Source organism: Agelaius phoeniceus, chromosome Z (genome assembly GCF_051311805.1).
Source record: "Agelaius phoeniceus isolate bAgePho1 chromosome Z, bAgePho1.hap1, whole genome shotgun sequence".
In the NCBI taxonomy this organism is placed as follows: domain Eukaryota; kingdom Metazoa; phylum Chordata; class Aves; order Passeriformes; family Icteridae; genus Agelaius; species Agelaius phoeniceus.
Genome location: NC_135303.1, coordinates 5,856,050 through 5,870,064, shown reverse-complemented (window position 1 = coordinate 5,870,064; position 14,015 = coordinate 5,856,050). Strand labels below are relative to the sequence as shown.

At 37.6% G+C, this 14,015-nt stretch overlaps 1 protein-coding gene across 1 annotated transcript; it reads left to right on the top strand.

Annotated features, from left to right (window-relative positions):
• Positions 1–753: 753 nt before the first annotated feature.
• Positions 754–10,656, top strand: LOC143692099 (coiled-coil domain-containing protein 171-like). The gene is made up of 6 exons (XM_077171653.1): positions 754–855; positions 3,385–3,512; positions 4,928–5,057; positions 7,703–7,870; positions 9,477–9,665; positions 10,621–10,656. Exons 1-6 carry the CDS (start codon positions 754–756, stop codon positions 10,654–10,656), a joined length of 753 nt encoding a protein of 250 aa, XP_077027768.1.
• The last annotated feature ends 3,359 nt before the right edge of the window (positions 10,657–14,015 follow it).

Here is a 14,015-nt window from a genome sequence, read left to right as displayed (position 1 = left end):
TTATCTTAAATTTAATCCAAATTCATATGGACAATGGGGATTCTGTAGCAGTGACTTCACAGAGCTGCAGTGTCCAGTAATGTCAATAATGCTTCCAGCCTCTAGCTGAGTTCAATTTCTGTATGCAGAAATTGAAGTGGGGACCAGATCATTTTATTCTACTGAGGACTTCTTATTTCATCAGTTTTTAAATTCAGTTTCTAGAAAGAAGAAAATGCTTTTCAGAAAAGCAGAAATCAAAATTATTTAGTCTGTGGGACTAACTGTTTCTAAAAACATCTGAAGTTTCAGCAATCAAAATCATAATAAAAATGAACTTTTGTCCCCATGCATAATTTCCCCAAATGCACTCTGTTTCTCTCATTGCCACTGAGCTGGGAGACAGAAGAGATTGGAAGGGCTGTACTCTTTTAGGGAAAGGTTTCCAGTGGAGATCTGGCTCTTGATTTTCGTGTTGCCACAGAAGATCATGTTCACAGTGATTTTTGGGCCAACACAGATTTCTTGGTGGTGAATCAAAACATGTCTGCTGTTGGGTAAACACTTCTGTTGATGTGTGCTGGCGTCGTAGATTTTAAAATTCTAACATCATCTTCTGATGCAGTCTCCATTCCTCTCAAACTGCAGCTGAACTCTCAACTGCAATACTTTATCTTAGAAAAGTGCCTCTTGATGTATTGATTTATTCCTTTACCTATTTATCTTTAGAAAACTAATGCTGCCCTGCAAAGCACTGCCAAGAAGTTGAAGGATATGGAGGCAGAGCACAGTGTCTGCAGCAAGATGCTGAAGCTCCAGGCATCCTGTCTGGAAATCAAGAATAAACGGCAGGAGAGGCTCCTCCAAGAACTGGAGGTAAAGCTTTCTGCCTGCTGCTGGGAGCCTCAGCAAGCACTGGCACAACTGAGCAGTTTCATTTCTGAGGGGTGAAACCTCTGAGTTAGGCTATGAGTGCCCCGTGTTTGATTAACAAAATGCAGAGCATCACTTGGCAGGAAAGGTGGATTCACAGGTGAATGCTGCGAGCCTGACCTGAGAGTGGTGTTTGAACTGCAGATGGAAAGGGGTTTATGTCACTGGGAAAGTACTCTTAGCAATATGGGTACAGAGGGAGTATTTGCGCAGGATTTGTGACTTTTTTATTTTTTCTTGAAGCATCTTAAGCAGATAGATCTTGTGGGAGGAGGCAAAGCTTAAGCCTTTTGGCTGATGCTTTTGTGGAGTGGGTTTGGTAAGCTCTGTGCTGTGACTTTCTCTTTAATAGGCCTTCCACAGATCTCTGTTTCTCAATTATTTCCTTTTGTGAATGTGTGAGCTAATACAGAGTTTAAATTTATTGTCAACAGCTCGTATGTTCATTTTATGTATTAATTTATTTTTCAGTTAACGTTTCCCTAACTGAAGTGCTTGGAGTTAGGATTCAGTCTCACATGCTCGCTCCTTTGCTTTAGCTGTCCAAAATCAATGACTTGACTTGTATCTGTGTAACCTTGAGTGTCTTAAATTACTTTTAATATGAATGTCCTTTTCTTCATCTTTCTGGCATCACTTGAAGGCAGAAGTCATTTTGGGGTGTATTGTTCTTTTCAAATCAATCATCAGTAATAGTGAGATGATGTTTTTGATAGGAAACAATGTAGTTAAAATTTCATGTGAATTTCTATTATAGCAGCTCTGTAGTTACTGCTTCTGCTAAAACCATTTTTTCAATTGAAATACCATGTCCAGGCCTTTAGATAGAGAGAGGTATCTGTGACTATGAAAACTGTAGCAAGAACATAATCCTACATCAATTTCTTTAACTAAATAGAAAATATTACTTTAATATTCTGGATATGTAATTGTTTCCTTTCATTTATTTATTGACATGAGTTTTCACAGTTCCAAAGTGCAAGTAGTTCAGATACCACAGGTTGGTGTATGGAGACCTAATAAACTGAAGAAATTAAGTTGTCTTTGCATGATGTCATCATCTTTCCGGACTTAGATATTTTTAAAATGTACTTTTAGGCAGCTGCAGTGAAAATAAAGAAACTGGAAGATGATGCTGCAGCAGCAAGACGAGCACATGTAGAATGTAAATACACTACAGAAGTCATGCAGGTAAACTTTTGATTAAATATTTGGTAGAAGTTTGCAGTAAAATGGAAGATGAACTTGTAAAGGTGCAATCTTCCAAAAATGTTCAGACTTCCTTGCTCCAGTGAAAACACTGAGTAGATTTTTTGCAATGATTGATGATTGTCAAGACTGTAAAAGGTAATAGAAAAATATCTCCTTGATTTCCAGGAGATACGGAAACACATTCTTGTGTTTTAGAATTCAAAGTAGCATTGAAAGAGTGAGGGGAAAGGAAATGTTTCACAATAGTTAAACTGCTGAGATATTCTGTCCTATATCTTTGGAATGGGCACTTAGGTAATTTCAGAGATAGAGTGCATTCATCCAGCTTCTCTAGGTGTGAGATATTAATGCATCCTGAGACTGCAGTTCCAAATGTAATATTCAGAGTACATTTCAGCTATTACACCTGCTGTTACCAGAAAAGTTTGAATATATGAAAAAATGCAATATGTATACTTGAATATTAAGTTTTTGTATCACTAAACTGTGTCACAGAGGGTTTGATCCATTAAAGCAATTAGGGTTTATTAAAAAAAAAAAGTGAAAATCCTGTAAGATGATTGTTGAGTGATCTTGTAGTGACTAAGGAAGCCTTCCTAGTGGATTTTGAAGAACTAAATGAGAAAACAAAAGAGAATTTCATTATTTTTTTCTTGTTTTCTGAGGAACACAAGCATTGCCAATTCTTCAGTCAGTTATTTTCTTATGACCTTCTCTAAGTACAGGCACGTGGATTTCTGAAGTGATGATTAAATAAATTGTGATGATTCAGGTTTTTTTATTCCCTCTCTACTTTTACAACATACAAAGGAGCTGGAAAAGTAACATTCTGTGAAGTTAAAGATTTATCTTTTATGGGTGAAGACCTCAGAAGGTTTTCTTCCTTGTTTCTGTATGTGAACAAGCTCCACATGAGCTTTGCTCTGAGTGCAAGTGTAGCTTTTACTGTTAATCCTACCCTTTTATGAGTCTACTTAATGAATAGAATTCCCCTGGAAAACTTCAGTAATATAAATAATTGAAAACAGGAAAATCCAAACACCATGCAAGGAGAACAAAAGGTGCTTTGGGTCAGCATATCTATTTCTGTTTTGAACTCTATGTATAAATCCATTTTTATGTGTGTTAAATGCTTTCTAATTCCATATAGAATTAATAGAAGATATTCACCTATAAAAAGCAGAACAGAACAGTGAAGAGCATTAAAGACCATGGTAGTCTTTCCTAACTTCCTTTAACTGCTTTCTTATCACTTGGTAGTTGAGAATTCAAGAACTGGAAGACATTTTGAATGAAGGGCATCGCGGCAGGAGAGAAGATTTTCCAGAAGGGATAGCAAGGGAAGAGTTCAGAGAGCCAGTAAATGCACTTGAGACAGGAAAAAAAGAGTAAGTTTCCTTTTAAAGCCATTGCAAAATGGCACTAGACAGCCTCAGTACAACTTGCAGTTTACAGTCCCTGCATTTTTCAGTCAGCAGAAAATCTGGTGCATAGTGCCAAACCAAACTAAAGGTTCAGAACCTGGCAGTCCATGAATAACAGGCCCATATCAGTAACCAAAGGTATTGTGAATGGTACAGATAATAACTGGCCTGCTACAGATTTTTTGCCAAACCAACAATGTTGCAAATCATAGTTATGGTTAGGTCCAGGGTCCAGTAGTGGTTCGGCTGAGTGTAGGGAAAGGTATCCAGCAGGTCTAGAAAAGATGGCTTTTCTATATACACTTCGATTATTATGAGGACATTGTTTTCCACTTCAGTGAGTCAGTTGGATCTCTAAAACTCCTGTCAAGAAGTTGTGTATCATTTATAGTGGATAATCTTTGTTTTCAACTTTTGAATGGCTGTAGAAAGCTTTAAATGGTTAAAAAATATTGAAAAGTGTGAGAGCAGAGGAAATCTCTTGGGATGTTTCCTGGCCAGCACAGTCTGCTGTGCCTGTGGTAGCAGAACTTGGGTGAGCTCTCTTTCAGCCTAGAGCTATATGGCTCTTTATACACAGGTGTTTATGTTGACTTACTCACACAAGGAGCAGTGGAGAAGGAAAAAATTGTTTTCCCACAAGAAAGGAAGTTTGTGGCCTGAGCAACTCATTCAAGATTCATGATTATGGACATGTTTTTAGTAAAATATTTAAAACTTGAGCTGGAAAAGCCTTTGTCATCCTGTGCAAACATCAATTTGAAGCAAGCTTTTGGCTTTCCTGACACCATCTTTTAAAATTCTTTTAAAACTCTTCCTTGGATTCCCTCTCTGTGCTTCTGTGTCCTTTATGCTATTGCTTGGCCTTGGAGTTTCCTCATCAGCTGCCTGTTTAGTCATGCCAGGCTCTTGATAGATCTGTTTTCCTGAGTGACACAGTACAAGAACAGATTAAAATTCTGGATAGTTTGCTTTAAAAGCCAGACAGAGTAGAGTCAGGCATGTGGAAACCTGGAGAGCAAGAACTGTACTTGAAATCAGGGTTGATGATGCAAGATGTGACACGGTCACTCTGAAGACAGCTGTTGTGTTAATTAAAATACGAAAAATTCTGTTTGTTACATGTAACTTTGAGGCCACATCCAAATAATCTTATGAATTGCATGACACGAGGCTTGGTAACTGAAAAGATTACCTCTTGAAAAATCTTCCTTAGAAGGAATATAAATTTCTTCATTCAATTAGGAAAGGCAAGCAGCTTCAGAATGTGTGGTGCTAAAGTAGTATCTGTCATATCCATTGATTATCCTTTAAAAGAACACAGTGCATTTGACAAAAGTCATTTTGGTTAAAGTATCTTTTTTGTGGAAACTTTCCAGTTCACAAGGACAGCATTTATCCTCCGGTGTGCAACGGAAAGACCAGGCTGAGGAAGGGAAGAGAGCTCAAGATGCCAATGCAACATTAGTGGTTCCTCCAGACAGCTTCAGCCTGCAGGAAGGCTCAATAGTAAGGAAAAAAAGCCTCAATAGTAAATAGTAAATAGAAAAAAAAGCTCAGTAGTAAGAAAAAAAATGTGGCACACATTGCTTAGGTTTTTTAAAGCATACTGTCAAAATATTTACTGTGGGGAGAATTTGCTGCATTTGCTGCACTGAGCTGTGGCAGAATTCTGCCATTCTCTCACCCTTTTTGTTATTATGTTACCTTTAAAAAAAATTACTACATGAATAAATGTAAGCAATGCCTTGGAGACGCTCATTTGAAAATTTTTTTTAAGTATGGGTAGGATGTACTGGCATTCCTAATTAAGGCATTTTGTAGATATTGATGATCATTTCATGTGAAGAATGTTCTTTTTACCTAACTTTTTTGTCAAGTTTCCTGAGCTATCATTGTAGAAATGTTTTTTTTTTTTAATTTCATACACCCTTTTAGTTTTAGTGCAAGTATTTGACTGTAAAAATTGCTTGAAAATTATTTCAAGCTTTCAGGTGGAAAAGCAGAGGGGATTTTTTGTTGTTGTTTTGTTTTTTACTTGTTTTGCTGTGGATTTGGCACATTGGATGTATTTTGCTGGATTATTTTCTGAACTTTGTCCTCTTATATGACCACTTTGGGCTTTTCTACTGTCTTTACCCAGCTACACCTTGAATGACAATTTTGCCATCTCTTTGCACAGCAGCAGGGACAAAGGAAAGTTGTCAGCATGTTTAGAAAATCTCTCCTTTCATTGTGTGGTTACATTTGCTCTCTTTCTACTCTTAGCAATATTCAATTTTTTTGCTGGTGGCTTGGAAACTTCTCCTCTTTCTCTGTCAGAGCTCTGAGCATGGAGGGTACATGAGGTCTGTTCCCTGTGGAGAGGAGCAGAGACCTGCATCAGAGAGTCTTCAGATCTGTGGGTGTCTTTTGTTCAGCTGATGGAGTTATTCCACACCTTGTCTTAGTGCTGTCCACTGCCCAGGCAGTTTATGAATGAACTGGAGACAAATCAAATCAGGATCTTCTTTTTTCTTTCTGGGAGAATAACAGCTTCTTCCATGCAAGCATTAATGCAAGCATTAATGTATTAAAAGACATCTGCTGGCCTAGTTAGCCTGAAAAAGTCATTTCATCAGGCACAAAAGGAATGCATACAGAGAAAAGCAACTGTCTGCCCTAACTACAGGCATTAATGATTGCTATTTCTAACTACAAAACACAATTGCAAGCTGAAAATATTCTACTGAAGTGCTTGCTTCCAAACCTGAAGTGCTTGCTAGCTGTTGCTGTGGTAGGAGTTTTCGTTTTTATTTGTATTCCTTAGTAAAATATATGACATGACAAGAACTATGGACAAGATTCCATTCATGATCAAGATTTCTGGTAATGGAAACAGTATTTAATGCTAGACTCAAAATTAATGTTATGGTATTGAAAGGTTAAAAAATAATAATAATTAGCTCACTGTCATATTCATAGAGCTGGTTGTTTTAATTATTTTACTCAAAGGCGTTCAAACCACAAGACTGTCCTGAGCGGGTGATAAAAATATTCATTTTTGGAAGAGTTGTATTAGTGGTTGCCTTATGAGATCAGGTATTTATGGCCTTGGATGGCTTTGCATTTTTCCCAAAGCTGTTTGTATTTGTTTGGGAAGCAGAAGTGCCTGTGTGTGATCCTGTTTACTCCACTGAGATAGCTCTGATTTTGCTGCACAAAATGAAAAAGCAGAAGACTGTAGCAGAAACTAAGTATAGATAACATTTAATATATTGCTGTTGGTCTTTGCTATACCCATAGTTAAATTGGGTAAAAATGTCAGTGTGTTCTCTTCCCCTCATTTTCCCTTCCTGCTTTCCTGACCTGTACAGTATTTTTTCATATTTTATACCATTTTTATGCTTCCTGAATACGTTTTTCCACTCTAGTCTGATAATCTTATCTTGATCTCTGACTGTACTAATACAGCATTTGAGAAACAGCTTTCTATTATCTTAACTTAAAAAAGTTTCTAAGGCACTTGTATGTACTAAAAGTATGAAGAATTGAATTTCTACTGCATGCTGTTGTTGCTAAAATGTATTTATAATCTGAATCAAGTTAATATACCACTGATTAAAATCACTGTAAATAAATGAGGCACAGCTTGTGGAGTTTGACTGATGGAGCTGTCAGCCCATTTTGGCCAGCTGTTTAATCATATATAATCCATGCAAAACAAATTTTTAAAGGAATTTAGAGTGTGTTGTGCTGCCAGGCCAACTGGACAGTTTTCTGTGTGCTGTGCAAGTGTTGGGGCACAATTTGGAGGCACCTCAAGGTATTAACATGGGTGAATGAATTGCATCCACTAGAGCATGGAAATTTTTATCTGTGCCAGGTCATGGTTGTGGCCCCCACAGGACTGGGATTTACTCACATACTTTATTTACATACTGTGTCTAATTAGATAAATTTTGTGAAATCTGTTTTCTTACTCTGCTGTAATATCAGGCAATATTATGGCTGCAATTATTAGAAATGAACTGAGGAATTTTGTGAAGCTGTGAGAATGAGCCTTGAGGGCTCATTTTCAGCTGCAGGCAGCTCTGCTACCACACATAGGATGCATCTCTTTTGATTTGAACATTGCCCAGCTACAGCAATTAATTTTTTTCTTTGTGTTCCAGAGGGAGATGTCCATCCTCCTGAACACATACCAGACCCTGGCAAATGCCCAGGTGCTTTCCAGACCGACAAACGTCCCCCTGGAAGAGTTACCTTGGGCAGAGCTTTGTGCCCTCTTGCATGAGAATGTTGAAGCCCTGGTCTCGAACTTCAGCAAGGCTAACCAGAGGGTGAGTGTCCCCAGGCATCAGCTGCCTCTGCTGAGCTCAGTGACATTTGCTCACACTGCAGTCTCGTTAAAAAGGACTGATATTCATCCCCCCAAAAGGATTTGGACACTAACAAATGAGCACCATTAATTCTGGCTTGTCCACTGCTCACTTTGTTGCCGGGGCATTTAGATGTGACTGGAGTGTGCATCAAGTCTCTCAGCTCCACCTTCTGTGCAGGATATTCTGAAAGGACAATCTGATAGTAGCCACAGGAACCTAATTAAAAGATAATAAATTCATCTTACTGATGAAGAAATTCACTGAACCTAGTCATTTACAGTCATAAATCAAGTCTTTCTTTTACTATAATCCAGAGGCCAAATACACTTTCTCCAGGAATATCACCTTTTAATTATGTCTTTATGATTCAGCTGTACTACTTGAAAGAATGCCAGTGTGGGTTTTTTTTGTTGAATTGTAACTTTGGATTGACATTTTTATTCAGAAACACAACAGAAATACCTATTATAAAACATGTCAGGATCTGTAGGGAGGAGGAGCTGTACTTTTCTGAATGGTTTTAAAGCAAGTGAGCTTACATGGCCTTTCTCCCCAGAAAGCCTTCTGGTTTTATGAAGGAAAAACCCCTTTTAAAATAACTCAGCTGGCTCCAGAGACTAAGCTATGCCTGAAGAGCTCTTTAGGGTATCACTTTGTGTTCTGGTTTATTTCTCTTTTGAAGTAGATGAGGAAAGGGAAGGGAAGGTGAACACAGCTGGCAGCGTTTGTAGGGCTTGTGTCTTATTGTTGCTTGCTTTTTAAGTAAGCATTGTTATTGAGACTGATTATGAGGTCTCTAGGGCTCTTCTCATGTACTTAGCAGCTTTTCTGGGATTTTAGACTGGGCTGAAAAAACTTTTTTCCCACACAGTTCAGTGTGGTCTATCTGGAAGTATCTTGATATTTTCTAGGAGCAGAAAGTTCAGGTGTGTGCATTTGAGGATCATTGTTGGCTTGGTTCATTCCTCCATTTAGCTTGCATGAGGTGCATTGTTAAACCACAAGAGTGAATCCCTTCATGTTTGTTGAAAATACATCCTAAACTTATGAGCTACTTGTAAGGAAAAAATTCTCTGTGCTAGAATTCCCTGAAATTGTTGTAAAACTTAGTAATAATCTGGAATGTCTTGGCTTTTCAACAAAAGAAAGAAACCAAAACCACAAACATACAAACAAAAAATAAAGGCTGTGTTTTAATTATTGTTTGCAATCATCACAAACTTCTAAAGGATATACTTGGATTACTAATTTACTAAAATTTAATACAATCATTAAAAAAAAATTGATCAAGTGTCTGGCTCAGGTTTCCTGCAAAGAGGGTGACAAATATCTCTGCAAGCTGGTAGAAGGATAGCAAAACCGAAACCAAATAAAATACTTTGTTTCAAAATATTTTTCAGTTTTGTTTTGAGAACCAAGTAATTCATCTGCTGTGAAAGGGTTTTACTTAGTTTTAATAAAAATATTGAAAAAACTGAAGTTTAGATTTGATGCTGGAATAGTCTGTGCTTAACTTAAAGTGAAAAGGTAAATAATAATTTCTTCTTAAATGCTTGTCACACAGATATCTCACCTAGAATATATTTGCAAGCACAAGACTGACACTATGAACGACCTTCAGCAGAACCAGGAGGAGGCTTTGGAGAAAATGTCTGAACAGTTAAAAGCACAGGAACACTGGTGGCAGAAAGAAAAGCAATATCTTGAACAGCAGTACTCAAACGTCCTTGCAGAATTTCATGCAAGATCACAGGTATGGTACTGTGAACTTCTACTTGTTTTTTCTTTAAAAATTGAATGGATTATTTCAATGGTTGAAGCCTCTTAGCAGTTAAAGGTCATTTGGGAATTTTAGTGTACGTTTAAAGTTTGAAAAAATCCAAAACCAAACAACAAGCCAACCCATCCCTGTGCTAATATTAACATCACTTAAAATAAGAAATAAATTACTTTGATCAAGCATTTGTTGAAGAGAATTTAGTCTTCAGGCCCAGCTGAGAAGCCTGATTTCATCTACAGATGGCAGTATTCTTTTTCTGAGAATGTTAAAGCTGTAAGATCAAATTTGCTTGTTTTGAGAATTACTGAGGGCAGCAGCTACTTTTCAGCATCATCATTTGCAGGGATTGTATAGAATAACAATAATGTGGTATCACCTGGGGATAAATTTAGTTACATATGTACTGACCCTAAGAGCAGTGGTAGATTTCAACAGTGTTAAGCAACTCTGTTTTTCTGATACTACAGTGAGGAGTGGCCTAAAAGTGGGAAACTGTCACTCCTTGTTAGATGAGTTATTTGCAATCCAGAATGTTCCCTGTTATTCCACAACCACCATTTACTGTCTTTATCATCACACTCCTTCGCACCTGTTTCAATTAAAAGCGTTGTGAATAAAGGAAATAGATGTCCCTTGTTATTTGTGAGTTACTGCAACTTACTTCACAGAATAATGCTGTATTTGATGCAGATTTCAGGGCTGGAAGTCTTTGCATGCTGAAAAATTTAATCTGTCTACTTTCATGTTCCAGACTTCCTTACGTTTTTCCTCTCACTTACACTGGTTTTCTGCTTAGTACAGCAGTGTTCTCTCTGAAATTGGAGGATGTTATTACTATTGTTAAGTCAATTCATAAAACTGTCTTGTGGGCAGACAGGTGGTGTTGGACCTTCTGTGAGCTATCACGGTGTTGGTGGATTGTTTTCAGAAATCAGGAGTCCATTTGCAGTTGATGACCGTGTAAATTTCCCTCCTATCACTTTTTTTGTTTCATACATCTAATTCTGTAATTGCTTACTAGAAGAGATACTTTCATCACGATTATTACTAACAACTTTTGCTCCTTTAATGCATCATTTGAATGGCAAAGGTAAATTTTCTTTTCATTCTTGTCTAGGTAAAAACCATGTAGTTAATGTTTCTTCCGTTATTGTTTGGTTTGTTTCTGTCGCAGGAATATAAAGAAACAGCGCAGAAAATGAGGCAAAAACTCTATGGCCTTGAACAACTCTCTGACAAACTGGCCCAGGAAAACAATTCATTGAAAAATTCCTTATTAGATGCTTTCAAGGCACGCTCATCCCTGCTGGCAGCCTGTGCACTGCTGTCAGGGGCCCTGTGCTCTCTCTATGGCCGACTGTGCGCCACGTCTTGCCAAAGAGACATTCTCCAGGAACAGGTGAACCAGCACCAACTCCTGAACCACAAGATCGTCAGCCTCCTTTATGCTCTCCCTGCTGTGGTGGAAAGAAACCAGGACGAAGGCAGGCTGAGGCAGAGAAGAGCCAAGAACCTGGTTTATGTGTTCCGAAGAGCTGTGATCGCAGTTCTGGCTGCTAACAGGCTGAGGGCTCTGGCCCGATTTTCTTGTACATTTTTCATCTGGACAGATGGATGCAGAGGAAGCTCTGGAATTCAAGTTTGTCTGGGAGAATCCAGAGGCAGGCATCCTGTGACACGTAAGTGAAATGTTCTTAAAGAGTTAAATCAAATTACATGCTTAGGGAATAACAAAGAGGAATATTATTATTGCTAGGGCATAAAGACATATTTAATGACATTTTGACAAATGCTATTTACGGATTTATGATTTTTATATTGCTTGACGAATTTATTTCACTCTAAGAGGAAATGCCTAGTCTTATGTTAAGCACTGCAGGTAAAATTGCAATTATGCACATGAACTCAACACTATCTCATATTTTTGATATTTGCATTATGGATTTCAGAACTAGGTGCTACAGCATCTTCTCTGTGGTAAATATCTTGCAATGTTCCCATTTTTTTTTGGAAAAGGTATTTCCTCTTTTTTTAAAAATAATTTTTAATATTTATTTCCTAAAAATCCACAAAAATTGCTTTCTGATTCAGATAAAATATTAGCAGAGGATTTCAAAATTTTCTTTAGAGATTATGTCTAGATTGCCCCTTTCTGTTGCCAGACCAGTTTATATTTCCCTCTACAATGATAAATGGTATTAAAAATGTTTTCCAAATGAGAAGATTCATCTACTTTTTTTGTTGTTGTTGTTGTTTAGTCATTCTGGAAGCATGCTTAAAACAGTCTAAATTGTCCTGACTAATTTCTTGTTTAATGCTAATTTTTGGTTAATTTCTGAAAGAGCCGGAGGCAGCAGTGTGCCATATTTTAGTGATTTACTTATCCTGCTAGCTGCAATTCCGTTTCACAGGTTTTGGAGAGGAAGGAGTTGACTGTATTGAAGCAGTGAACTGGTTGTCTAGCTCTAACCTCTATACCGCAATAATCAGTTCCATCTCAGAACTGGAGGGTGTTCTCAGCAACCAAGGTAATTTTAACCGTATATTGTTGTAGCAGAAATATATTTTAAAAATAAATAACTCAGGGTGGTCATATAATTTCCATTTTTATGATTTTATCTAAACTCTTCTGGATCATAGCTCTGAAGAGATATTTCTGATATTTATGATAGACACCTTTGACTAGAGGTTATGTCCTGAGCTAGTCAATACAAATTGTAGTGGAGCTGTTTCCCTGAAAGAGTAATTTGATTACAGGGTAAAATAATAACTCTTTTCTACATTCTCTGAATGATCACATTTCTGTACTGTTGGAACAGATTAATTTTCTTAAGCAGCTGATAGGATATTTTATGCTTTCAGTATATAGAGTCATGGAAGCAGAAGGCTGGAGAGTGTTTCTGGAGTTTATTTACAGTGAGAACTGATACAGGTTCCCTTGGTTCATCTGCATTTCTGCCATCCCTGGTTCTTTATTAACCTCTAGTTTTAGAGTCCCCACATTTTTGTCCCAGAAGAAAGGATCTTAGAAGAGGGATAATTTATGTGAATAAAGGGAAATAGCAGGAGAAAGACAAGATGATGCATTTTCCAGAAGCCTAAACACTAAATTGGTATCAAAGTTGCCATTGAATCAAATGTCTTTAGATTCAGTTTCAGGCACTTTCTTCTTTGATCATGCTGTTTTCAAGAAATTGAATTCATATCCTTTAAAAGCAAAGTTGGAACAGTGGTTCAGATTCAGCATTCTGTGTTTCAGAATATTTACAGGTTCCATCCTGTAGAAGTGAAAAAGAACGTGATATTACAAGGAATGGGAACTAATAACCCGCTCGATGTTTCCTTTTTGTTGTTTTTTCTTCAAGATTCAGAGCTCTGGCTTTCTAGTAACTCGCTGATCGGCACAGCCAGGAACTGCTTTGCAAAACTGATGGACAACCTGAGCGTTCTGATGGAGACAGTTCAAGGGAACGCTCGTGGGTGCAGAGCCTACCTGGAGAGGGACTCGCTGATAGAGAGGCTGGCTCGTGGGCTCCAGAGAGTAAATGCCCAGGCCCTGGAAGCTGGATTCCATGACAGACTGCCCAGCACAGTAAGCAGATTGACAGTCCTCCTCCCTGGAAACAGAAGGTTTACAGCAACGGTGAAGCTCCCTTGATAGCAGCATTTCTTTGGTTTCAGGCCGGTGATGAGTCCATGACAGTCAAGTGCTACTATGTGGACACTCAGAAGTAGATTTGTCACACATTAGGGTGTGAATAGGTCTTTTCTTTTCTTGAAAGAATTTTTGGAGGAGGTTTAGTGTATCCAAGTAAAAGATTTTTTTTCAAGTTGTATCAGATCTGTATTAGCTTATAATAAGAAATTTGCTTTTGGCTTGATGTAAATGTTAAGGTTGCTTTTTATTATTGTTTTCTACTTTCTCATGTTTATCATCCTTTCTTTCAGTAAAGATAACCTTCTTCCCTTTAACCAAAATGAAAGGATAAACTCTTTCTCTAATAATCTTCATAGTAAACCTTAGGTGAAAATAGTACTTCCTTGTAAACAGAATTTGCAGTAACTCTTGGTAGGTGATAGGTTCAAACTTTTGTCCTTGTGTATGTCTTTTAGAGATGGAGGGAAAAATTATGTTTTGTCTTCTTTTTCTTCAGTCTTAAATATTATTCATTTTATTGCTAAAATAGCAGATTTTATAGCCCATCAACTTGTTTCTGTTTGCTGACAGAGAAACATAGCAACTTTGCAGCAAGAAATATTTGAATTTTCACGAAGGCTTCATGCAGCAGAGGTAGAGTCCCGCTCACTGCACCTGCAACTTGC